Source organism: Adiantum capillus-veneris, chromosome 2 (genome assembly GCF_014529385.1).
Source record: "Adiantum capillus-veneris isolate H3 chromosome 2, ASM1452938v2, whole genome shotgun sequence".
Classification (NCBI taxonomy): Eukaryota; Viridiplantae; Streptophyta; class Polypodiopsida; order Polypodiales; family Pteridaceae; genus Adiantum; species Adiantum capillus-veneris.
In genome coordinates this window covers 97668395-97695972 of record NC_140932.1, presented here as the reverse complement: position 1 = coordinate 97695972, position 27578 = coordinate 97668395, and the positions used below count along the sequence as shown (strand labels likewise).

The following is a 27578-nucleotide window of genomic DNA, read 5'->3' as shown; positions in this document are numbered from 1 at the left end:
AATGGCTGGAGTAATCCAGGTTGATTCCCTCTACCATATTTGGTCTTTTGGCATACTACGAATTTTGAAACATACTCTTGTATGTCCAGGCTTTCATGGTAGGCCAATAGAAATATGTTTCTACTCCTCAAAGAGTAGGTTGAATAACTCTATGCTCCGCATGTGGAGGAGCATAGGAATCATACATAACTTTCTCACGAAGGGAATGGGTAACACATAGCCTATTTCCGTGGAGAAGATAACCATCCTACAAGGTGAATGGTTCCTCTTTCTTCCCAAAGCAAGGGCTGACATTATGTCTCTAAAATAAGGGTCAGTAGCATACTCATCTATCATAGAAGATAGATCATTGTGATTAGCATCAGCCACTTGATTATTCTTACTAGCAATTTGAGCAATATGAAAATTAAATTACGAAAGAAAATTTTCCCACCTCATTTGTTTGCTGGACAGCTTGGTTTGCATCCTGAAATACTTGAGACTTTGGTGGTCGGTTTGTAGAATAAATGGAGTCCCCAATAGGTAGTGCTTCCACGTGTCTAGGGTATGTAGAACAGCTAAAAGCTCTTTCTCATAAATGCCCAGGATTCTTTTCATCCGTATTGAGTATTCGGCTCTCATATGCTATGGCATGCCCTTATTGAAGCAAAACTACTCCAAGGCAATCACCACAAGCATCACAATGAACCTCAAATGGTTTTGAGAGATCGGGAAGCATGAGGATTGGTTGAGAGGTAAGCTTCTCCTTAAGCTTATCAAAAGCATTTTGCTCGTGAGCAGTCCATACATACTTAACGTTCTTCTTAGTTAGTTCATGTAGTGGTCCTGCTACTTGAGAGAATTTTGCTATGAAGCGTCTATAGTATGCGCACATACCAATAAAGCTTCTTAGCTCATGTAGATTCCTTGGATTAGGTCATGCTTTTATTACCTCTAACTTTGATGGATCCATATGGATACCATCTTGAGAGATAATATGACCTAGGTATTGAATCTCTTGAAGGAAAAATTTGCTTTTCTTTTGGTTGAGTAAAAGCTTGTTCTCTCTCAATGCTTGAAAAATCATTTGGAGATGTTGCTTATGTTCCTCCAAAGATTTGAAGTAGATGATGATATCATCAAAGAACACTCCAGTAAATTTACGATAAGGTCTTAAAATTTTCTCCATTGAACGTAGCTGGTGCATTAGTCAAGCCAAAAGGCATGACTAGATATTCATAAAGACCAAAAATTGTGTGAAACACGGTCTTTAGGATATCTTCATTGACTATCCTTATTTGATGATAGCCACTCTTAAGGTCAATCCTACTAAAGTAGGTACAGCCTTGTAGCTTATCAAACAGATATTCTACCCGAGGCACAAGAAATGTATTTTTGATAGTGGTATGGTTTAATGCTCGATAGTCCACATACATACGGTATGTACCATCTTTCTTTTGCACTAAAAGGATTGGAAAACAAAAGGGAGAGGAACTAGGCTTATTGAGCTTGAGAGACTCGATAAGGAGGCTTATTAGGCAGTGAGCTTCCTGGAAGGAACTCAATACGATGGTCATCATCCCCTCGTTTTGGAGGTAAGTCCATACGGATATCATCGATGAACACATCCTAGAATCCTTTTATAAAATTAGACAAGTCTAACTCTTCTTGATTCCTACCATCTACATTTAATGAAACATTAGGATCTTTTAGAGACTCTTTGACAAAAATCATATACGTAGAAACTGATCTCTTTATTGATTTATCAAAAGTAGGATAATTTACAAGTGGAATAGTGCAACCACGCTCACTAGAATCTATATACATATTCTTTTCCCTATAGGTGAAGTAGATTCTCCTTTCAGGGAACGTCATATTGGCAGCCATGCGATTAAACCATGGCGTGCCTAGGATAGCATCCTCATGTTGGAGAGGAGAGATGAAGAAGTCTTCTTTATCGACATAGATTTGGACATAACGCCTCAACTTCCCAATCAAGGGAGTAACGGAGGCTTGCTGTCCTTGAAAGCTGCATTAGCCATTACCATATCTCCCATTTTGAAAGCTTGAATGCCCAACTTGGTGGCCAACTCCGTTGATATGAAGTTGAGAGTAGAGCCAGGGTCAAACAATATGAAGGCATCATGCTCTCTTACCTTTCCCCAAGCATAGGAAAGTGATGATCATTTGCAATGAGCACCCTCTTTTGGAGCTTCGATGATGGAAGCCCTAGGAGTCTCATTGCGGGTATTCTTCTTGGGGCAAGAACGATAGCCATGTCCTTGCTCCCCACACTTGAAACACTTATGGTCCTTGTGAAAAGCTTCAAGCTCTTCAGGAGAGAGTTTGTTTTTACCTTTGTAAACTCCCTTCTCCTTGGACCGATATTTGTTGTTGTTGGAATCGACTTGGGAAGTATTTTGAACATTGGTTTTCCCCTTTGCATCATTTTTGTCTTTGTTTTCCATGGGCTTGACATTACGTCTAGCCCCTTGATGGAAATTGATGCGTGAAGCAACCATGGTGTGATGGATTACTTTGCTAATAGTACCAGGCCATTGAGAGTTGATGTATTTGGCCATCTCTTCAGGTAATCCCGCACAGAATTGCTACCTTTGCTCGACAAAGTCTATCTTTTGAAAGACAGTAGCCTTGAGATGAAAATCCCAAAACTTTTCTACATATTTGTGGATAGACTCATGGGAGAGGAGCTTCAAGCTGCGCCATTCGGTAAGCACTTTGTCCTTTGCATCGCTTGCAAGGAATTGCTTCATGATGGAAACTCGTAGAGTTTTCCATGTCTTTGGGGCTTCGCCGTTGCCACGAAGGCTAGCCCACCATTGACGAGCTGATTTTTGAAAGTGCATAGCTACATGGTGTAGCTTGGAGGAATCCGTAAATCCCTCATCTCCAAAAGCCGCATCAAATTGCTAGATGAAAGCCAGCACTGTGTCGGTAGCACCAAAGGTACCATCATAGGTGAGAAAAGAGATACTCTTTCCTCCCTCCTTGAACTTCTTTAGCTTTTGGGACCTTTTCCATGCAGGGAATTATTTGTGATGTCCTCCCCTCTTGTATTCTCTAGGATAATAGCGAGTTTTCATCAGAAGAGGAGGAAGGTGAAGAAGAAGGAGAAGAGGGTGACCTCCTCCTAGCCCTTTTCTTCCTTTATTTCCTCTCTTCTCTTTCGGCATGACTAGGAGAAGGACTATGTGTTAACCTTTTCCTCTTGGGAGGAGTGGGCGATCGTCTAGACCGCTGTCTTCATGGACCCACATCTTCAGAGGAACTTAAATTTTCATTGCTTTATTGCTATTTGGATTCCTCCTCTCGTATGGGAGAGAGTCTTCTTTTGGGGGTCTCGTCTCTTCAAGAGACCTCCTAAGCTCTCTCTCCTCTTGGAGGGGAAGGGAAATTTCATAAGCACGAAGTTGTTGAGTAACTTCGTCTTGCAAAGCAGGGTTTCCCATAGCTTGCTACAACCTAGTGATGAGATAATTCACAAACATGGGAGAATCATCATTAGCACCTTCATGTGCAAAATCAAAGCTATCAATGTTCATTCTACTCTCTTGATTATTGTTAGCCATGTTAACAAAATTTATGTATGTATTTAGTGTATGCTTTGGTAATTCAAAACTGTAGCTGCCACTCCTCTTAGATTTTGAAAATTGGCTCTTACGTATCTACACCCACGGCTCAAAGCGGTCAATTATAGAGAGTAGAGGAGTAGGTCTAACATAGGAAAGTTGCCAAGGGCTAGCTCCTTTTGTACCTCTTATGACTCAATAAAAGTAGAGGAGTAGGTCTAACATAGCAGAGTTGCTGAGGGCTAGCTCCTTCGTACTTCTTATGACTCAATAATGGTAAAGCCATAGGCAAGTCTAAAAAGACTCCATTATTAAGTCCAAAGCTCGTGCACCATACCCCACATAGTGGGCTCAACAAAACCAATATATCCCAATTCCACTTCTCCTATTATAATTAACAACATCAACCATTTATAGGCTACTTAAGGACCTCTCTTCTTAAGCAAGAAAAGAGAAACCAAATGCTCTGATACCAACATAATGGAATTAGCCTTTTAACTTGAGTTGGAGAGGAAAGTAAATAACATATTAAGCATTTCCTTGAGCATTTCTTTGTGTGTAGATGTAGAGTGAGAAGGGAACTGCTTGGATGGAGAGAGCAACACTAACACATTACTTCATTAACATGGCATGAACAATACTTGTAAAAGAGAGTGAGAGTTTAGAGAAATTGACACCAATAGAGGACCGGACTAGTTGGAGCCCGTCCCCCCTCCAATAGGCATTTGTATTATAGATTCTTCCATGACGGCAGAAGACTTGTTTACAATAAAACTTATTGTGTTTCCTTGAAATTTTCTTGATGAGGTAATCTTCACTCACCAAGAATTAGTATGGTAGAAATAGTAAAAATGATTAGCATGAACTTGAAGAATGCCCATCCTCAATCCCAAGACCTCAAACACCATGAAAGGTGAGGAGAGCTGGCAGGGAGTGAGGAAGAAGAGAGAAGTAGAAGTAGCTCTACGAGAAAGCAATAACCCCTTGCACATAATCACTCATAGCTCTTGTAGCATAGCCTAGCATTGTGTTAATGGAGATTAGAGAGATTGATAAGCAAGCATAAGTATTATCTTGTGTGGATTTGCATCCATAGCCAAGAGCTTGTTGTAGTAGGCAGTCAACTTCCCAAGCTTGGAGAAGGAGATGGAGTTCTTACTTCACAAGAGTGTGTGAAGAGAAGAATGAGAGGGAGAGAGCTCATGGGATGCTCCAATGAAAGAGAGAGAGAAAAGTAGCTTGGTCGACCCCCTTCCCTAGGCTTTCCTTGAAGCTCATTGGGCCATGTAGCCCTCTAGCCAATGAGAGCTTGGCTCCCTTTGGGGCAAGGTGTGTAGCCTCTTGACAAGTGTTCTTCTTTAACTTTGGTGAGGTTAAGCTAGCACCTCCCTTGCTTAATCACACCCCTAGATTAAGCACAGCCCTTGCCTGCTTGAGCAGTGTGCCTCTACACTTGACATGTGGCCCCTTTCCTTTCATGAGAGCATGGGCCCATGGTGAGGTGCATACATGCTACTCATATCCCTCTTTGTAGGGCTCGCCCCCCTCTTTGTAGCAAGATATTTTGGTAAGCAGGTAGGCCCCCTGCTAAAGCAAACCCTTGCTTAAGCAAGCTGCCCCCTTGCCTGCTGGGACCTTAATTGCCTAAAGTTTAAAACTTAAAGACTATGTCCTAAGGCTTTTAACACTTACCTTTGGAGGCTTTAATGAAGCCAACCCTAGGGTTTTTTTCTCCATTGGTTAGCCTTGCTCTTTGATAGATCATTTCTCATTTGGGTCCATTTCCCGTTGGCCCCGCGTTGAAATAGATCTATAAGCACTTTTGTATCTTAGCCCTTGTTTTGGTTTATTCTCCCACATTAAGTGATTAGTTTAATATGAGAAAATCATTTGAGTTGGTTAGATATTAGATTCTATGACATAATGAGCATAGAAAGAGTTCTTGGGTGGAGAGAGCAACAAAAGCATAACACCTAGTTAGATAGGCATGAACAATACTTGAAAGAGAGAGAGAAATTAAGCTATTGATAACAATTGAGGATGAGATTTACATGGAGCCAGTCTCCCCTCCAGAAGGCTTTGTATTATATATTTTCCCAATCAAGGGAGACATTTTACAATACAATACTTTGTGCTCCTTCAATAACTTGTTGGTGCAATGAAGATGGAAGTTTCAAGCACCAAGCTCACACTTGTAAAACACAACATCAATTCCCTCACGGTCTCAGATCCAAGACCTCACACACCTTCGAAGATGGTGAGAACTAGCGGGGTATGAGAGTAGATGGAGAGGGAAAAGGAGTATGTCTCCTCACATAATCACTCATAATAGTTTAGCATAGCTTAGTAATTACCATGGTAGAGGAGATGAGCATACATTGGAGCTTGGAGCTTGGTTGGATTTACATCACAAAGCCAGGAGTTGTTGGTGTGGGCCTCCCTTCTCACAAGCTTGGAGTAGATGATGAGCTTTCCATTAAAGCTTGAGAAGGAGATAGTCTTCTTTACTCCACACATGAGATTGTGTGAGTGTGTGTGTGATAATCTTGCAAAAATACGCCCCCTCTCTCTCTGGGTCGACCCCTCTTGCTAATTGCACATGCTGGAATCCTATTGGATCCTGCAAAGCTTAGCCAATGACAATTAAGAAGCATAAGTGATAGCCTTGTGACACGTGTCCCCCTTTCCCCTTTTGTGAGAGCTCTAGGTGTTTATATAGTTCAATTAATCTCTCATTGGACCCCTTAGTCTTCTGGCCAATAGGAATCAGGCAAGCCATTGGGCTGCTAAATGCTCATTGGACCCCTTGGGAGACTGTCCAATAGTCTTTTAGAGAGCTTAATTTCTATTGGTTCTTTTATCAAGTGTTTTTAAATGAATTAAACTAAATTTACTCTAGCCTAATTCTCATTGGTCCACCTCTATGTCCATCCAATAGGATTTGAATGCACCTTGAGGGCAACTGGGCTAGGGAGCTGACACGTGTCCACTATGCCCTTTGTGTAAAGGGACCTCGCAAGAGTGTGTGTGTGTGTGTGTGTGTGTGTGTGTGTGTTTCTCTCTCATCCCCCTATTAAAGGGGCTCATCCCCTCAAGGATAGGGTTGTGGGAAGACTTTTGAGTCTTCCCACAAGCATCCAATTTACCCTAAGGCTGGACCATTGGACATAACCTTTGAATTTTGAAACCTTAGCATTTTGGAAGTCTTAATGGGCTGAGCCTTAGGATCTTTGAAGACCATTGATGCACATTGCTCTTTTGCAGATGGCCCCCCCTTTGGATCCATATTTTCCCTCCTTTGGATCCCTATTGTGACTGGTGTGCCAGTGTAACCAATATTCTAGCTTTTTCTCTCCTGGTACTTCCCCATATTAAATGATCAGTTAAACATGAGAAAATAATTTAGGAGAACTAGATATTAGTTATTATGACAATAGTCATCATATATAATGATTGAGTAATCCTATTTCAATTCCAAAAGCTCCATTGTGCTCCTATTATTGTGCTCTTTCAATCAAGTGTAAGCATTTATAGATCGATCAAGGTTTGTGACTACACGTTTGCAATCCTAATCTTCAGTTTTGAATGCTTAAATCACTAATTTTTTGACATTTTGACCATAGGAGAGTGTTATTTGGCCTTAGGGTGACCTGTTTTGGTTGTTTTGTTGTAGTTTTTGTGACCTAGTACTTGATGGACCACAATCTTATTAAATTGAAACCATACTTTGTAGACTTGTCCCCTTAGACCTAATATAACTTCCTTTGAAGTTTGTGACAATCCAAGTCCATTTAGTCACCAAAATGGCGTGATGACTGAGAGCGATGAGAAAAAACATACGCAGATTTTTTGATCTGGAAGTGGTGATTTACTTGTTGAGTTGATGTGTTTGCTTGTTAGGTTCACCTCTTGAGGACTGACAACCTCAAAAAGTCTCTGTGCCCCATCCGAGTCACTTCCGTGTGAGTATTGACATTATTATGTTACTGCCAGATAGCTATGCTATAGACGTCCATCAAGTAAGAGCCTACATTCAAGTAGCTTGTTTCAAAATGTGACAAACCATAAATCCCAAAGCTTAAAGATATTTAACTAATAATATTCTCCTTGATTCTTCTAGATAATGCACATGTTTTTTTGTTTGCTTCATTTGTTTGGTTGGATGAGCATGTTCTACATGTCAGATCGGTGAGTTTACTAGGCAAACCGATGGAAGATAAGCCACTAGGTTCAAACCTCGCCTTCAAGAGTAAAAATCTCTTTCTACTTACTTCTTTCCTTGCCTTCAAGAGTAAAAAGCTCCTTCTACTTACTTCTTTCATGGTTTACATCCCTCAAAAAAATTATATCTACAGTTTTTCTTGCACCATTAAGAATTAAATTAGGCACTCTTTTGGCTTCTCTGTCATGCAATACCTATTGATGGTGTCGAGACTACAACTAGGCTTAGCATGGGGGAGAAATATAGGAAAACAGAAGTACTACGGATGAGGGAAAAAATATTAAAAGGCCAAGAAGTCAAGTTGAAAAAGATGAAGATTGGGAGGTATAAAGATTAAGGCCATAAATGGACCAAAGGCAAAAAAAAGTTGGAAACAACAAGTTGACAATTTCCAACTATGAGGCCACAAACAAAATAATTAAATAACTTGGGCTAGGAAATTTCAATTCAAGAGCTAAAAGGACTAATAAAAAACTCAAAGATAGTAAAGTTCCAATCCTAGACACTCAAAGAACCCGTAAAGTGACATAAATAGATATAAGAGATAGTGGAGGTTTTAAGAGCCTACACTTGAATCCAAGCTGCTCAATATAGAGCTTATTTTTGGGGGCAACATTTTGGGTGGAGATCTTGCTATGTGTCCAAAAAAAAAAGTTCCAGCATGTAGGGAGTCATAGAGGGAAAAATTGAAAATTTTGACCACACCAACAAACTTAGGAGGGATATTTTACCCTAGGGGATGTTGAGATAAGTGCCACTATGGCTAGGTAGCCACACATGGTTGACTGCTCATCCTCAAACTAATAGCCATCATAAGCATATTATTGTATACTCTATGGATAATAAAAAATAAAGAGCTCCACGAATGATGTATTTGTGCTCCACCGAATTTTTATGTACTCTCTCTCTCTCTCTCTCTCTCTCTCTCTCTCTCCATCCCAGCATAATTGTTCCTTTCAACATGTATTAGAGCATGTTTACCGTGGTGTTAGCGAAGAGGCACAGTGCCAAGAAGATCGATTGAGATGTTCAAGAGAGAAGGTTCTTTTTTGGCAATAGGTGTGCACATGTTGCACATGAAATGTGGATTCAGCTTGAGTATGAATCTTGAGCTTGTGTAGAGCTTAAGGAGTAAGCTCTTGACTAATTTTCTCAGAGAAGAAGTAAGAAAAATAAATCTCCACAAGCCATTTTTTTGTTTTTGACCTTCAAAAATATATATTTTTTTGCATATCTCTCTCTCGGACTCGGATTTATGTGATTCAAGGACCTATCCCAAGGTTTTGGAATGTTCCAAACACATTGGTGCAACCACGTACATTCTAAAATGCTACGCACACCATTTTCTATCAATCGATCAATTTTTGGTTTTTGGGTCCCAAAATGCAATTTTTGGCAAATCTCTCTCATAGGGACTTAGATAGACATGATCCGAGAGACTGCTTTGGGATTCTAACATGTTCTAGATGATTTGGTGCTAAAAAATTGTAAAAAAAATCTCAAAATTTTTTCTGGAGCAATGTGTAAGAAATATAACACGTGAAACCTGCACTATAGATAAATGCATATTGTAAGTGTTTGGACATGCATGCCACTTGGGAGGAGTGCTCATTGTTGGAAGCTATTTTTTCTTACATTTGTGGATGCAAGTGTCGATTTTGATTCGAATTTTTTGTCGACACAAATAAGAGCTACATTAGAGTGACATGTTTATGCTTACAATTGTTATGCACACTTGATGCATATGCCTTGTACATGCTTCGGTTGGAGGCTCTAGTGACTTCAGCATTATGGTTGCTCATGTGTACACATTGGTTTATGCGTTTTGGATGCTTTGTTATTGCTTTGAAAATTGAACATGCTCTTCTAAACTTATGGACACATAGATTAGGCGTATGCACATTGGTTAATGTAGTTCATTGTTGATGTAGTCTTTGGCATTGGATTCCATATAGTTTTCTCTCTCTCATGCGTGATTGAGGCCACTAGCATCACTCATGTTTTCTTGACAAGCTATGATATATTGCACTTACATATCTCTTTTGTACACATAGATTGAGGATATGCACATTGGTTGATGTAGTTCATTGTAGTATATGTAGTTTATGGTATTTTTGGTGCAAACATAACATTGGATTCCATACGGTTAGATTTCTCTTATGTGTGATTGAGGCCACTATCATCACTCATGTTTTTTTTGACAAGTTATGATATATTGCACTGACATATCTTTTGGTGATTCTTTATGCACATATCCTAGATACACTTATTAATTCATACTGAACATTGTATGCCATATAGTTTGACTTCTCTTATGTGTGATTGAGGCCATTATCATCACTCATTTTATTTTTGACAAGTAACAATATATTGTACTTGCATATCTTTTAGCACTTATTTATGCATATATCTTGCTCATGTTAATAGTGATTACTTTATGATGTATGTATGGTCTTGAAGGATACTGTCAACTACGCCTGTAGTGGTGCCAATTTAGCATTTCTATGGTAGTTTGAGTATTTGTAGCCTTTTGTGAGGTGAGTTTTTTTAACGCTAAGAATTGTGGGGCCAAGTTACCCGGTGTGATGTGGATTACATATGCCACGGATCTCCTTTGTGACCCCACATAGGTTATATATAAAGAGGAGTAGGTGCATCAAGCCGTGTTATTGATGAGTAAATTTTGATCAACGATTTGGTCAGTAATAGTGCAGTTAGTCTTGGTCAGATAGACACTCTCTATGTGCATGATCATTGTATGATAATGCTTTTGCCTTTCTATTGCTTGAGATTTTATTACATTTATAGAGGATACTTTGTCCAAATTATGCCAGTTTTCTCGCGCGCACAATTTTCTCTTGGTTGTAGGTATGTCATAGTCTTCTAAGAAGGATATTTACACTATCCACAAGTTTGTTGGTACAAAATTTTTCATCTAGAAGGAACAAATCTAGAACGGTTTGCTTTAGAAGAACCAATTAGCACAATTTTTTGAATGCCAAGAGGGTGATGGCATGTGTAGAAGGCGAAGACGGCTCCGGCAGGCGAAAACTATCTCCTGGAAGACGGCCAATGGATTGGTCACATAGTAGTAATTACCACGGTAGTTACTATAGTAACTTCTAGAGGCTATAAATAGGACCCATTACATTGTAATTGGGCTGCTTGTCTTTTGGATTCTTACTTCTTAGTTCTCTTTGTTTTAGCCTCCTAAGCAGTTCCTGAGCTACAATCTCCTCACCTGTAACTCCACTTTGTAATCATAAGTACTGTAGTCAATTGACCTTTAGTCTGTCATACCTTGTACTGGTTATTCATAAACTATGAGTTTGAATCTAAAACTGTAAACACTTTTCCAATCATCCAGTCTATTTCTCATTACAGTAATACTATTGCAGTTCAATTAACTATTTTAGTCCAATTTTCACCTTCTATTCCAGTTACTCTGACTGAACTGACGACTTACCAGTAGCTGTAAATTCTAACACTCCATGGAATCAACTATCTGAAGAGATCAGCTCCAATTCCATTTTGGCGATCACGGTGGTTAGAGCTATTTTCTCATGACCAGAAAACTCTTCTACCAGTTAGAATTTTCAAATGAAGTGATGGCACCCACAACCAGTCGTGGTCGTAAACCATCCTACCACGTTGACCCTATCCCTGAGAAATCAGAAAGAGATTCTGATCCTAAGAATGAACCGGTGACTAATAGTGAGGCTCAGAGGAGCACAATCATGCTGATGAGGCCAAGGATTCTCAGCACTCCAGTCAGTCCATAAGAAGAAGGGCTGAGAGGGAATAATGCAAGGCCAGAAGTTCTTGGACCACATAGAGGGATGAAGGAGCCAAACACAGTAAAGGTAGTCGCCACAGTTCCAGCAGAAAAGCCAGGGAGGAGACAAAAACTGTGATTGATGAAGAAATTGATTGGGATGCCGATACAAACCACTACAAGAAATCTTCAAGAAAGAGTTAGGTTCCTAAGGTCAGAAGAGGCAGAAACAATGCCGATCAACATGATTATACCTCTTCATTAAAAGTTTCTTTTCCAATGTTCAAAGGTGGGAAGAAAGATGATCCGGATGTTCATATCCAAGCCTTTGAACAATATGCTGAGTTGAAGAATATTGATGAAGATGATTGGGGAGAATACTTTCCTCAAACGTTGAAGGATGCAGCAAGGACATGGTACTACCATTACCCAGCTTGCCAACTTAGATCATACAACAAACTGCTCAAAGATTTTTGACTGGAATATTCAGACAACAGAGGAGATGAGGATATCCTTTGTGATCTGGATAAGATAAAGCAAGGAAAATTATCAGTCAAAAGTTATGTTGAGAAAATCAAGGAGCTGACCAGGCAGCTGCAGGAACCACCATCAGAAAAGAGGTTTCCAGCATGGTTTTTAAATGGGTTTTGCAGTAAGAAGCTTAGGTAATAGGAGATACCTACACCAACAAAGAAGTTTAATGATTTGGTGCAGTGCACTCTAAAGCTTGAACAACAGGCAAGGAGAAGAATCACAAAAAGAGGAGGTCCAGTGGTAGTAGCTCTTCCACTGAGAATTTTGATTCTAGTAACACCTCTAGTAGCTTTGAAAGTAGCTCAGATGAAAAGAGCAAAGACAAGGCCAAGAAAGGGTCTTGATCTAGAAAAATTGATGAGATGGCCTGGCCGATTGGTGAAATCAGCTAGACCAGACAAACAATAAGAAGAATGAGAACTTGGTGTTCAAAGTGTAATTCTAAAGATCATGTTTCCAATGAATGTCCTCAATGTACTTACTGTAAAGCGTATGGCCATTTATGGAATAGCTATGGCATTCACATTCATCATTTCAAGAAGGGAAAAGATCTATCGGTAGTGGCATTTATTCAAGCTAAACCAGTCAGAGCGGAGACTACCACTATACCCCAAGAAGAGAAATCGGGTATAAGTGGCACTGGTGCTTGGTTCGGTAGATACCAAGGAGGTACTGGCCAGGGTTGGGGTCGTGGTACTTTCCAGAACAGAAGTCTGAACTGTTATACTTGTGGCAAGTATGGGAATTTTGCGGCTTAGTGTCTAGAAACACCTACTACTGCGGCTACTGAGGCGAAGACCCCAGAGCCAGTTCCTGTACGGGCAGTTACATGCAGTAAAGGGGTGGTCATTGAGGAAATTCCAAATGAGATGGTAAAACCAGTCATTCCTGAAGGTAGCAAATGGACTCAGCAAAGAGAGGTGTGGAAGGCAAAGGGTAAAGAAAAGGTTGTTGATGAATGGTAGGAGCAGAGAGAATTGGCAGCGAAAATCACAGAGGATTTAGCCAAGAAGCTTCCAAAGCAGCCAAAGAGTCCTGACGCTTGGGTCATTCAGAAGATACCAACCCAGTCTTCTAAAAAAGCACAACCAGATCAGTCAGGATCTGGGAATCCTGAGACCATGTTGGCTGCAGTTCAGGGACTAATGGAAGAATAAGGGACTGATAGAGGAGCTGAAGGCACGGCACAAAGGAATGGTACTGTGCGGAAATGTTCGATTCTTCAAATTCTGATAACAACTTTGATAATGAGAGGGAGGAAATTCATGTCAAGATTTGTGACAGAATTTAGAAACTCACAGTTAAGCTAGATGACATTAGAAAAATTTTTCCTGAAGCAGCGAAATTCATCAAACAGCGAAGGAAGGATGAGGCGAAAGCCAGAGCAATTGACTTGGCCATTGTCAGAGATGATGAAGTTTCGGTGATCCAGGCCACTGTCAGAGATGATGAATTGTCGGTGATCCAAGTAGATCACAAGGTTAGAAAACAATGGGAGCCACTATCTGGTGTCATACTGGATGGAGGAGCATGAGTAAATATGCTTGGGACACACCTTCAACAAAGAATGGGTATCACAAACCTGAAACCAACACCTTTCAAAGTTTGAATGGTGGATCATCAAGTGGTGCAGGCAACGGGAATGATAGAGAGTCTACAGATAAGAGTATGTAAAGAAAAGTTCAAAACTATCTTTCTAGTACTGTACGTGCAGGTGCATATGGAATGTTATTAGGATGCCCGTGGTTGCGAGCAGCACAAGCTGTTCACGCTATGCCAATCAGACTCTAACAATACAAGGTGTCAATAGGCAGAATTCATATCCAGACAAACAACACTAGGAGCTGGAGAAAGGAGCTGAGACCAGAAGAGCTTTGCTAGAAGTATAAGGTGAGGAAAATTGAGAGGATGCTAGCGGCAATGATTATTTTTCCACTAGCTGAAATAGATCTCAACACAGTCTTATTGGACAAAGATCAAGCAGAAAAGAAAAAGAGGTGACTTCCAGATCAATTCGCTGAGCTGAATTCTGGGGAACGACCATTTCAGCTAACTGGAAGACCATAAGACCCACTTGATCCCAGTATACCATCTTCTTCTAAACAAGAATATTCTGTAGATGTCACCAAATTTAGAATAGTGGTTCAGAGCTCAGAGGACCTTCTTGGAATTATGCTGAGGAGTCAACCAAACAAAAAGGTGGTGGGCCTAATCTGGGTTCGGAGGAAAATCCTAAAATGATCAAAGTCAACAAGCATCTGAATCCAGTAATGAAAGAAAAGGCCCGACACATGTTTCATCACTACAAAGATGTGTTCGCATGGGAACATATTGATCTCAAGGGAGTAGATCCAGAGGTATGTAAACATCGAATACCATTGAAACCAGATGCTAGACCAGTACGGTTGCAAAGGTACAGAATGAATCCCAATTATGCTAAGAAGGTCAAGGAACCTTCTGAAGGTTGGATTCATTACTGAAGTGGCCAGTAGTGAATGGTTATTTCCCATTGTGGTGGTACCTAAAAAGAATGTAAAGCTTTGATTCTGTGTGGATTATTAGAATCTGAATGCTCAGACCATCAAGGATCCATTTCCCTTACCCTTTACGGACATGCTGCTTGATGAAATTGTAGGTTATGAGATGTATAACTTCATGGATGGGTATAATGTTTATAACCAGTTACAGATTTCTCCTGAGGAACGGAGTAAAACGATCTGCATTACAGAGTGGGGAGCATTCATGTATCTGGTGATGCCGTTTGGTCTTTGCAATGCTCCAGCGACTTTTCAACAATGTATGATGGAAATCTTCAGTGAATTTCTCCACCAATTCCTTGCTATCTTCATGGATGACTTCACTGTATATTCAATAGAGGAGAAGCATTTACTTTTTCTGGAAATGGTTTTCCAGCGTTGTCAAAAAAAGCGAATCTGTTTCAACCCATTCAAATCTGTTTTCTTGGTCTAGAAAGGACAACTACTGGGATATGTAGTGTCCAGGAATGGTATAGCAATTGCCAATGATAAGATTTAGTGTGTCCAACAAGCCAAGGCACCTCACAATGTATCTGAGTTAAGTTCTTTCTTGGGATATATCAATTTTTATAGAAGATTTGTGCACAAGTTTGCTTCCCAGGCATTACCTTTGTATGAGCTCACAAAGAAGACCAAAAAGTTCAGTTGGACTGCTGAATGTGAGGAAAGTTTAAAGAGTTTAAAGAATGCTATTATCAGTAAGCCAGTACTTCGACAATCGAATTGGGATGTCATTTTTCATGTACATGTCAATGCTTCAGGATTGGTGATGGGAGCAATATTGGCTCATCCAGAAGGAAGAATTGATTATCCAGTATTTTTTTCCAGTCGAAGATTCAATCAGGCTGAACAAGGTATACCACTATTGAAAGAGAAGCCTTAGGAATGGTTTTCAGCGCTACAAATTTAGACACAATTTGTTGGGCAAGCTATTTCATTTTTATGTGGATCATCAGGCATTATTATATTTGACCAACAAAGTCATTATTCAAGGCAGATTGATAAGATGGATGATGTTTCTGATGGAATTTGAGTTTTGCATTTTTCATAAGCTTGATAAAACCCATTGTGGTGTTGATTTCCCGTCCAGAAGTACGGATGTCTACTCTGAAGCATCTTTAAGAGATGAGCAGTGGATGCATAACTATTTCAGATAACAACCGAAGAAACAACTGATCTAGAGTCGTATGATGTATACCGGTTTCTTTCTAAGGGAGGATTTCCAGACAACCGGATGCAAAATCAGAAGAAGGCGTTGATTATTAAGAGTCTGAAGTTCACCATCATTGGCGGATTACTTTACAGACTGGGAGTAGATGGAGTTCTTCGAAGATGTGTACGTATGGAAGGCAGAATGCAAGTAATTTCAGAGGCGCACAATGGGGATTCTGGAGGACATTTCTGTACTGATACCATTTACAAGAAAATTTTGCAGGCTAGTTTGTGGTGGAAAACTTTAATAGCTGATGTTAGAAGCTTTTGTAAAACATGTGATATATGTCAAAGGATGGGCAAACCAACAGCAGAAGACATGACTCCTCTAACTCCAGTTCAGCCACTAGGAGTGTTTATGAAATGGGGTCTAGATTTTATGGGTCCATTCAAGAAAATTACTCCAAGGAAGAATAGGTATATATTGATGGCTACTTGCTAGGTCACCAAATGGCTGGAAGATAAATCTCTTCCTGACAACACTGCGAAGTCCACTGCTATGTTCTTATTTGAAAATATCATATGCCGTTAATGGATGCCGTGTAGAGATTGTATCTGGTCAAGGAACACACTTTATAAATGATACTATGGACATTTTAATGCAAATGCTCTCAGTAAAGCATAAAAAATACACACAATATTATCCTCGATGCAATGGGCAAGCAGAGAGTAGTAACAAAACTATCAAGACCATTCTCACTAAGATTGTGCAGAAGGAGCCACACCAGTGGGATCTAAAACTCCAGACTGCTCTCTAGGCATATAGAATAGCCTATAAGGTCACCACTAGACTAACACCATTTAGAATGGTATATGGCACTGGAGTTGTTGTGCCTATGGAGTTTGTAATTCCCAATCTAAGGATGGACGCGGAGTATAGATTGGATTTTAATTACAATCTGGAACAGAGACTATAGGAGTTAACACAGCTGGATGAGTTGAGACAGCACGCTATGCTGGAACAGGAAATTGTTCAACAAAGAAGGAAACACTGGCACGATCAAAGAATTAAAGTTAGGGAATTTCAGAAAGGAGATTTGGTTCTGCTCTATCAATCTAAATTGGGTCCTAAAAAACCAAACTTAACAATAGCTTGGGTTGGTCCATATGAAGTCGATTGGGTGTTTTCCAATGGCACAGTAAGGCTGAAAGATTTATCTGGATTACTGTGTCAGGAGTGTATAATGGGGCCAAAATCAAGTTATATTATTCAGATGGCAAACAAACTTCTAAGAATAGTGAAACTGGTATTCTCCGAGCTGAAGACCAGGAAAATTCATAATCAGTTATTTTGAGTCTGTTTCATGTACAGCCAGTACCAGAGCCAGTCAAAGAGGTAGCTCAAGGGTCAGAACAGTCCCACTACAACAAAACTATGTTAGTAACAGAATCTGTAAAGTGTTAGAGCCAGTATTAATTTTTATGGAAAAAAGGGTCAGTTGGACCACAAGTAGTAATCATTTCACAGAACATGGAGAGTATTAGCCAATGCATGTATGCCACATCATTTGCGATGCACACGACTCTAGGAACGGTAAGTAGTGGAGCTTTTATGGCGTGATCATGTATAAAAGTAAGGCGAGTAAGCATTTTTCCTCATAAATCTCCTGCACAACATTTTCTTGCTGTCACACATTCGCCATCGCCCAGCTCCGAAGCCTCATCCCGGCAACCACAAACTTCTTCATCAGACGCAATAGTCGATTGTTGTTTGTCTCTACCCGACACACCTCGATACGGATTTGAATATTCGGGTAAGTCTTCTTCTTCTTCCACAGTAGCATCGTCTTCACCTTGTATGGGCCAAAGAAAAATGTCAGAGAAGATGTAGGACACTATAGAACAAACTCAATCACTTATCACCTCTATCAAAGCCTCCCTACCACTCATTTCCCATAGCAAGACACAACGGTATGTGTTTACTGAGCAAGCATAAGCGTTGTCACGATTGTGGGATTTACATGTAGTAGTGCAAGCCACAAGAATAGAGTTTGACACAACCATCATTAGGCAGGTTCTTGATTCCTTCAATGACAGCAGTGCTATGGTGTATGGAATGAAAGTGTCAGCAACTCCGCACAATATTTCTTATGCTTTCAAGATGCCAAATGAGCCGAAGCCGGCTGTGGCAGCTACAAAGCAAATAAGTGCAGATCTGAAGGAAGATGATGCAGCTAAGAAAAAACGTAAGGCTAGTGCACAAGGGGTTCCAATAGCAGGTCTGGACATCCCGTTGCTTACCGGTTTGTGATTGAAGTTGTGACTCTGAAGAATATATGTTTCAGAAAAATTGTTGCTATGTTATTGGCAAAAAGATTGGATGCCAAGGCTTGAATCAACCTATGTAAGATTCTGTCTCATAATGTGCTTCAGTAGACCTCCAAGCTAAAGTCTCAGACTGTTTTTAAAGCCCGGTATGTCTGGCAGTTTCTCTACTGGGCAACTTCCCCAGATGCTCATCATCAAGTAAGGATGGCGTGGAGTCAGAAACCCATCCCAACGACTAACAATGTTGACTTATCCTCTGATGAAGAAGACCCAGGAACTCTGTTGTCTCTTCCTGGTTAGAAGAGAAAGGTCACGCAGGAGGAAGCTGGCAGCTCTAACAGACCAAAAACTACATTGGCTAAGAGCAGTGCTCTCTTAAAGCAGCTAGAAAGTTAGGTCAAAATTGTGTCTACTGAAAAATCTCCAGCAGACCAGACTCTAGCCGGCCAGATAGACCAACCTCCAATGAAGACTGCTGTTGGGATTAGCCAACAAGCTGAGCAGAGTTCAGCAGCCACCAGTACTGGAAAAAACCAGCTTGACAAGACCAATGCTCAGCAGTTGGCAGCCCACACTAATAAGAGAAAAGTTTCGATGCCTGCTAGCCCACTCGGTAATTCTTCAGTAAAATGGCTTTGGCCTTAACCAAAAAGGACAAATTACAATAGCTATAGACTCATCCTCTAAAAGGACGATTAATCCTGCACAAACCTGATTATACCACACTACCATATATGCCTCTTGTTATCGTTTATGAGCCAATTGCCTCTGACCCAGCAACGGTCAATGATGGTTGCTCAATGCTAATCCAGTCATCCTGGAAAACGATTACCCATGCCTTCGGACAAATGATGGATGCCTCAGCATCCACTGCTGAAGTGACCAAGTTACAACTTGAATTGAGGAACAGTGAGCAACACGTTGAAAAGTTACAACAGGATATAGGGGCACAATCCTTGAGGCATAGTGTTCTTGAAAATCATTCAGCCAGGACAATTCAGACGCTGGAAGGTAAGCTGACAAAGATTGAGTTTGAGATGATTCAGTTGAGAGAAGAAAAGGCAGAGGCTGAGAGAGTTGCTGATAGATTTGAAACAACTCGTTACTAACCAGCCACACTGCATTGAAAGCCTCTTTAATAGAAATATATATATAAAATAATTTGGCTGATATTTTGAATCCAGAAGGAAACGCCGTCTTCAATATGATAATCTCATGGTGCTCATGGAAACCATGCAAAGCCACATTGCAGGACAAACTTTCTGAGTATAACAGTGCTTTGGCAAATCAATCTATTCTGGACTATATTGAGAAGCAGAATGACCTCGATGAGGATTCTAAGAAAGCAAAAGAGAAGGACGAAGAGGAGGAGGATGAACCACCAGATAGGCATAATGATGATAATGACTCTCCAGGATCTGGTGCTGGTGGATCAGCTGCCACAAGGGGCAGTCAACCCAACACAGACCAGCCAGACCAGTATAAGGATCAACAGTCGAGAGATCAAGGGGCTGAAAATCAGCAAATAGGAAACACTAAAGACTCCCTAATACACCAGTCACAGTAGTGTGCAGATGTGAAAGGGAAAGCTAAAGTTGTGACTGAAACTCTGAAAGGTGATGAGCAACATTCATGACAACTCATCATCACACTGAACAAAAGGCTAAGACATCAACAAGCTCCTATAACTAGGATGTATTTGGAGGATGATGTTCTTCTTTCTGATTTGGAACATTTTTAGAGGCTATATGTTGGTGCCAGAGAAATGGTCCAACATTGGAAATCAGCCACTTTCCATGATCACCAACTGCCTGAGCATCCTAGCAAAATTCAGTTTCTAGAGAGAGTACCTGAATGGGCACTAACCTCTGATGATAAGCTGGTCAATGCACACTGGCAGCGGTAGTCTACTGCACATTGTCATTCCTTAGCCGTTGAATTAGAGCTCCTGCTTGGGAATAGGCCCACATATAAATGTATGAAAGAGGTCAGAAATCGACTGAAAGAAGTTCTACTGCAAATGCAAATTGCCAGAGGAGTTCTGGACCAAAGGGTACAATCTATTATTGAAGATCAAGCTTCCAGCAGTAAGGGACCACAAACTCAAATGACAGTAGGGGCATAGGCAACTGCTCTCCAAAGATTGTTCCAGTTGGTTAGAGTCACTAGGAAGATGATGCAGCAAGAGAACCAGACTGTTCTAAATTTTTAAGAATTTGTACCTGATTCCCTAGTTCTCATGTATGCCTTGCCTACTAAGGAGACTGCGCTGCCTAGGTTTGTCCCAGCATTGTATCCTCAACATCTAGAACCAGTGGACTGGCTCACATACTATAACATCGCTGATGATCTTCAAGATTGGTATGAGTGGGCCACTATAGAATGGATAACCTGGCAAACACTGATCAATGATGCTCTCCAATTAAATGATGTCTCAGAGATGCAAGAAGAAATGCAGAGGGTGTATGGGACAATGGAAACTCCAGCTCAAAGGTCTTACCAAGATAAAAAAATCAGCTGCTTCAACTCACTGTGGAGTCCTCTAAAATTCCTGAAAAGGATATTACCACTAAACCAGGTTTCGGGCCACTGTACAGAGAAATGGTTGAGATACTCTTTGAATCTAGGATTAAAACAAATCAGCCTCTCCCAGAAGGATGGATCCACACAGCTTCGCATTGTCATAAATTGGCCCTATGCCATCTGACAAAGGGTAGATGTACGCTATATGATCCCGACACCAAACACCTTGTGAATTGGAAATGTCCACAGCAAGGTGGGATCATCTTGAGTTGGAGGCCATTTATCGACTTATCTAAAAGGAAAATGCTGCCACTAGAACTTCTGAAGCACCAGCACAGAAGAAGGGCAAGAGGAAGCGGGTTCAGTGGAAGGATACTGGGTAGTTCCATCTCAAAATCAGACTGTGGATTTTCCCAGTGAGGCACTGTAATTTTTTTGGCTGACACCCTTGGAATTACAATTATAGGGGTGTCAAGCACTCAGCAAGCATGAAATATGGCATAAAGCTAGCAATACCAGTAGGGCTAGTAGCTTGAGAGTGGTACTATCATGAGAAACATCGGCCAACTCAGGAGAAACATTGGCCAACTCAGGAGAAACATTGGCCAGCTCACCAACCAGACAAATGGGTCTAGGGCTTAGGGTTTGGCACTCAATCAGAAACCCAAACGGGCTCCTCAACACCATTTCGAAATCAGGCGGTGGATTTTTCAAAAAATTTGGAGTTATTCCAAAATTCAAGAAAGGAGGGAAGGGAAGGATGTAGAAGGCGAAGACGGCTCCAGCAGGCGAAAACTATCTCCTGGAAGACGGCCAGTGGATTGGTCACACAACAGTAATTACCACGGTAGTTACTATAGTAACTTCTAGAGAGTGTTTGTGCCATATTTATGAGAAGGAGACTTCTATCAATAAGGTTGACCATATGAAGAATCTATAGATGAAGGAAGGTGGCAACGTGTTAGTACATTTGAATGAGTTTAATATACTCTTTAGTCATCTAACTTCATAGGGACTTAAGTTTGATGGAAGAATCTAGTCTATTTTTTTCTACATTCCTTGCCTTCCTTATGGGATACTTTTGTACAACCATAAGTAATTCAACACCAAAAGGCACATTGGTATTTAATGATGTCATTGGTGGGTTTCTCTTAGAGGAAATTTGAGCAAATCAAACCTAGTGATGCTCAAGTTGTTCATTCTCACAAGCAGAGAGATTTTACTCATGCTCAAGGGAAGTCCAAATATCGTAGAAACACTTGCAGTGAATCTCATGATTCTATGCATGATGTTCATTGCTACTATTTACATAAGATGGGCATATGAAGAGAAATTTCTATGCAGCAAAGAGGGACAATAAGAAAAAGGGCATATGAAGAGGGGTTGCTATGTAACAAAGAGGGACAATAAGAAAAAGCCCAATTATGACAAGAAGTCTAACACTTCAAACTCTACAAGCTGGTTGAGTCTCACATGGTTTGTCAAGGTGATAGTGCATATGGTGTTGATGCACATATTCTGGATATCCTACTTCATATCTTAATGCATATGATTTTGTTACGCATGAGGCCAGCCATGCATAGAATTGGATGATAGATTTTGGTGCAAGCTTTCAAGTTATGGCACATAGAGATTAGTTCTCTACTTATGAAAAAGGCTATTAGGTATTGTCAAGTTGGGTGACTCTTACGCACTTGACATAGTTGGAATTGGAGACATCCAATTAGTACTCTCAAATGGTATGAAATTTGTACTACACATGTCAGACATGTTCTTGAGTGAGCAAAGAGTTTGGTTTTTATGGGATAACCTAATGACTTGAGCTACACAACCATATTTGAGAATCTGTCTTGGACTATCAAGAAGGGAAATTTGGTTATTCTCAAGGATTAGAAGCATGGTTCACTATATTCCATGGACGTATCATGTGTAAAGACAATGTTATTGATTTAGCCAGGAACTATAATCTGTTGAGTTGTGGCATTGCCAACTATATTTTATGGACGTATTGTGTGTAAAAGACAATGTCATTGATTTAGCCAAGAGATATAATCTATTGAGTTGTGGCATTTCCGACTATGCCATATGGGCCAAAACGGAATAAAAACTCTTGATCATTTTGGTTACTTGTCTGTCTTGTGTTTTAGTGACTTTTTAATTTGTGAACATTGTAGTATCTATGGCAAGCAGACATAGAGTGCTCATTTGCCCATGATTAGAAAGCAATTGGTGCCTCTTCCAATTTGTTCAAGATTTTTGAAATCCATTGATGAATTAAGTGTGGGTTTTTCCTCTAAAAATTAAGGATGAGGTCTACTCTACTTTCCAAAAGTTCTTGATCTAGTTGAGAATCAATTGAGCAAAAGTGTTAAACACTTAAGGACTGATAACGGTGGAGAGTATCTATGTGCACATTGTCAATAAGTCTCTTTGCACATCATTGGATTACAAGGTTCATAAGAGAGATGTGATCTGGCAAGAAGCCTTGTCCATTAGAGGTCCCTACTAGTAAAGGGAAAGATGTCCACAGAATTATGATAAGTTCTCAATGAGTTATGTCTATGACACAAGCACGCTAATGCCACCGTGAATGTATGACACCTCAAGGGAAGTAGATTCTTCCATTCATGAGAGAATGAGCATATTTTGTCTATGAATAATTTATTGACCATAGTTAATGGATGCAATATCACTATATAGTGCAAGTTTTTTAATCTTGATTTGATTGGTTTTACATTAAAAGACATGGCCACTTAGTTCTACACCATCCTAAGGTAGATAAGATGTTACTAAAAAAGAAATTTTGAAGTATGATTAAAGAAATGTGGAATCTTAGTGTTCTCGATCGAAAAGAAAAATTTCAACTTTGTTTTCAAGGATTTTTTTTTTTCTCATTATTGAGGGAGTAAGGTGAAGATACTAGTGCTATGGCTAAGAGCCTATGGGGATATAGTATAGGGATATTTCTATTGGAAGAGATTCACACATTGCAAAGGGACACTTTCTGTGACTAGGAGCCCCTAGGAGGCTAGGAGCTGATGGGAATAGGGACATATGGGTATCTCTATTGCAAACAGATGGAGAGGGATCATCTTATTGAAGAAGGGTTATTCTGTAAAAGGAGTTGGTTGGGTGGGGATTTACTGTACTTGCTAGATGTCTTCTCACAATTGTAGAGCTCGATTTTTTAACAATTCAATTATATAGATGGGGACAAAAATTACCTTCTTGAATCCTATACAATATTGATTGGCTTCCTTTTGCTTCATATGTCCTCAACTCTAGTAGCAACCCCATCAATCTTGACAAGCTCCTGTAGATGAGGACCGATAAGAATTGGGGATTAAAGGTCTTATATATTGTCTTTGGAAACTAATACATATTTGAAAGTGGTATTACAAGGGCACTTCAAGCTTTATGAAGGATAGCTTTTTTTTGGGCAATCTTACTATAATTTTGTAAAGGATAACGTAAATTGTCTTATTTTGAAAGTAGAATTGTGACAAGTCATCTCCTAGGGTAAAATCATATAACTGTAGTCTTAGTGTTGCTTGATCGAAGTTGAGTGTGATGCAGCATATGGAGGTTCAAAGATGCTCATGCTATAGCTAATGAGAGCAAATTTGTCACACTTCAAAAGCATGTTGAGTAGTATTAGAAATTCTCATGCCAATAGCTAATGAGAGAAAATTGTCACAGTTTAAAAGAATGTTGAGTAGTATTTTGGAGGATGCAAAAAAAAATGAAGCTATGGTGATATAATGTAATGTGATTTTCCTCTAAAGATGGTTGTACTAATGATGTATTTTTGGAATAAAATCCAGCTGGTACACCCTACTGGTAGCTCTTTTCTGCATTGTAGATGCAAAAAGGCTTATGATGCATATGTTTCAAAATGAAAACAATTAATTTAGTGCTGCTCATGCATATGCATATAGCCACTCCGCGTGCATGCATACATACATATAGGTACAAGCTATATGTATGTATACATATGCATATATACATACATATAGGTATGTATACATATGCATACATACATATAGGTACAAGCTACATGAAACATACCGCCACAATACAAAACATATATGTGCATAGCAACACGCAGACCTATAAATCATTAGTGGAATTGCAGGCAAGGCCAGACATATTGTCAAGGTTTATAATGCTAAGCGAGGAGCCAGGCAACAAGCTGAATGACAAATCATTGAGGGACATAGTTCTCAACTTTGTGATAGCAGGCAGGGATACTACCGCGGTGACTCTCTCTTGGTTCACCTTCCTCCTCACGCAGCACCCGCATGTCGCCGACCTCATCTACAACGAGCTCTGTCTCTTCGAGCAACACCACACGCAGCAGGCCTCTACCCAATGCTCAACCAGCTTGCATGACCACATTCTCTCCTTTGCCAACCTCCTCTCCTACGACTCTGTTGCCAGCTTGCCCTACCTCCATGCCTCTCTCTGTGAAACACTCCGCCTTTACCCTGCCGTTCCTGAGGTGCATTCTTCCCCTTTTCCCTTATGTGTGTGTGTGTGTGTGTGTGTGAGAGAGAGAGAGAGAGAGAGAGAGAGAGAGAGAGAGAGATCTGAACAATTCCAATCACAAGAAGTTTTGGACAAATTCTCACAATATTTCCCACATTGTGACTTACCTCAACATCATGAGCGTCTCTGAGGGAGGTGCCGCATACCTAGCTAGGTATGCGGTGCCTCTCGAGCAGAAGCTCATGATGTTATGCATTGTATGAAAAACACTGGAAAAAGACTCCATTTTCCCACATGAGAAAATTTCTAAATCTTCTTGTGAATGGACCTCAAAGATCTAGGACTCACTTGGTTCGAGAGAATGTCGGAGCATAGTACAACAACAGACTACATCTAGATAGAGTGAATTAAATTTCTAACTTCTCTAAGAGATTGATGTGGGCATAAGCCCATTTGCATGAATAATTGTGTGTATAAAACTATAGTAATATTGTTTAGGGGCTCATTGTGTAAAGTGAAAGCATGTAGTGGTGGTTACATAGCTTGACACTTGCTTTTATTTCATATTATTGAAATTGAGATAATAATTTGCACGGCAGGATCCTAAGGGAATTCTTGCAGACGATGTTCTGCCAACTGGAGTCAGACTGAAGAAAGGGTGTATGGTAACCTATAGCCCGTATTGCATGGGACGAATGAAGGCATTATGGGGTGATGATGCATGCTCCTTCAATCCTGATAGATGGATTAAAAACAATGCACTTCAATCTGTCTCCCCCTTCAAATTTACAACCTTTCAGGTATGCTCAACCCTCAGGGATTCACCAATGAAATTCCAAATTGTGTAAGGGATATTAGGCTCTAGATAATTTCCTAAATATCCTAATGTAATCATATTACTTGGCTGTGTGTGTGTCTTTTGCTTGCAAACCCATTTACATGCTTAGTCTAATCAACATTATTTTCTTATTTTGAATAGGCTGGACCGCGAATTTGCATTGGAAAGGATTCCGCTTTTTTGCAACTAAAAATTACAACCGCAATATTATGTAGATTTTTCACATTCAAGCTTGTTCAAGATTGCCCTGTGAAGTACAAGACCATGGCTATACTTGCAATGGCACACGGCCTTAAGGTGTTCGCTGTTGCAAGATCCTAGACAATCCGTTTTTGGCATATATTTTATTCATCAGACTATGGAACGCCTTGCCTTGGTATTTTACTGTAATGTTTGGTTGTGGTACCAAACTAGTGTTAAGAGTATGAAGTGGACTTAAAAGGGGAGTCCTTTCTATTGATGCAAGTATAATTTTTGTGTCATGAAAGAAGTTAAGGTGTTACTAAACTCATAACATTGCTAGTACGACCAGTCATCGAAGACCGCCTCTCTCTCTCTCTCTCTCTCTCTCTCTCTCTCTCTCTCTATCTATCTAGAGGTGTAGCCACATGTTGGGGGGGTGGAATCCCTCCCCTTTTATATAGTATAGATTCCTACCCTATCTACCATGACGAAAGGAGAGCCTCATGGTAAGCCGTCAAATTGGATGTAGTACTGCATTTTTCTCAAAACAAAATTTTTGGTGGTGGCAATTGGTTGCAGACTAAGAAGGTTACGCATTTTTCTAAACCATGAGACAATTTTTTTCGCAAACTTTAGTGGGTTGGTGATCACACCATATTGTTCTCTGATTCTCATAATTTTATTTTTTGGACATAGAATAAGGTATAGAAAAGTCGTGTGTTTGACATTCTCTTGGTTTATATATAGCCATGCTCATTATTGCCACTAAATACATGTCTCTTAGGTCCCTTTGGGCCCTTACATTCATAAGTAGCCATGGAACATGTAAAAATAAAAAAAACCTCCCACCTAGGAGAATGTTGGGCACAATAATGAAGTACTAAAATAATATACATGAAAAAATTGGATTCTGCATCATGACATTTAGATTCCCTTAAAAAAAACTTATATATAGATATATTTAGAGGTTATAAATAGATATTAATATAACCTACAAAGTTTATACACTTAGCCTTTGAAATTAGCAATCTTGAGAAGACTATACTTGTTAACTTAAATGGCTTCGATTTTTGTTGAACTGAAAAACTCCATCGTTATTCTTTAGTTAGCTATATGGGGAATTAGGTGCCCCAGAACTTAAGGAAGAATAGTTCCATGTTATGAAATCTACCTACTTACGCAACCAAAAGAATTTTAAAAAGTGCAAAATTTTAAAAATGAAATTATTACATTTGGTGCTTTCAATTCTCCTTAGAAGCATGAAAACATGTTGACAAAAACTAAAGCTAATCCTCTAGCCATCTAGATCTCACAAAGATGCTTTTTTTTTTGCTAACACACCATAGGGCCCACAAGGGGAGGTGCTTATCCCTTCCAAATATTAGCCATGTTACATGGTCGGGCAAGGGCCGCATACCATCAGGCAAGA

General features: G+C 40.0%; 1 protein-coding gene across 2 annotated transcripts in view; it reads left to right on the top strand.

Annotated features, from left to right (window-relative positions):
- The window catches only part of LOC147463256 (cytochrome P450 704B1-like), a 90078-nt gene extending 63654 nt beyond the window's left edge, over positions 1 to 26424 (top strand). For both annotated transcript variants that reach the window (XM_086487835.1, XM_086487830.1), the window contains 3 exons: positions 24776 to 25141; positions 25728 to 25928; positions 26108 to 26424. In XM_086487835.1, coding sequence (XP_086343961.1) covers positions 24776 to 25141; positions 25728 to 25928; positions 26108 to 26287 — 747 coding nt within the window. In that variant the 3' untranslated portion in view covers positions 26288 to 26424. The remainder of the gene's footprint in view (positions 1 to 24775; positions 25142 to 25727; positions 25929 to 26107) is intronic.
- Positions 26425 to 27578: the final 1154 nt, after the last annotated feature.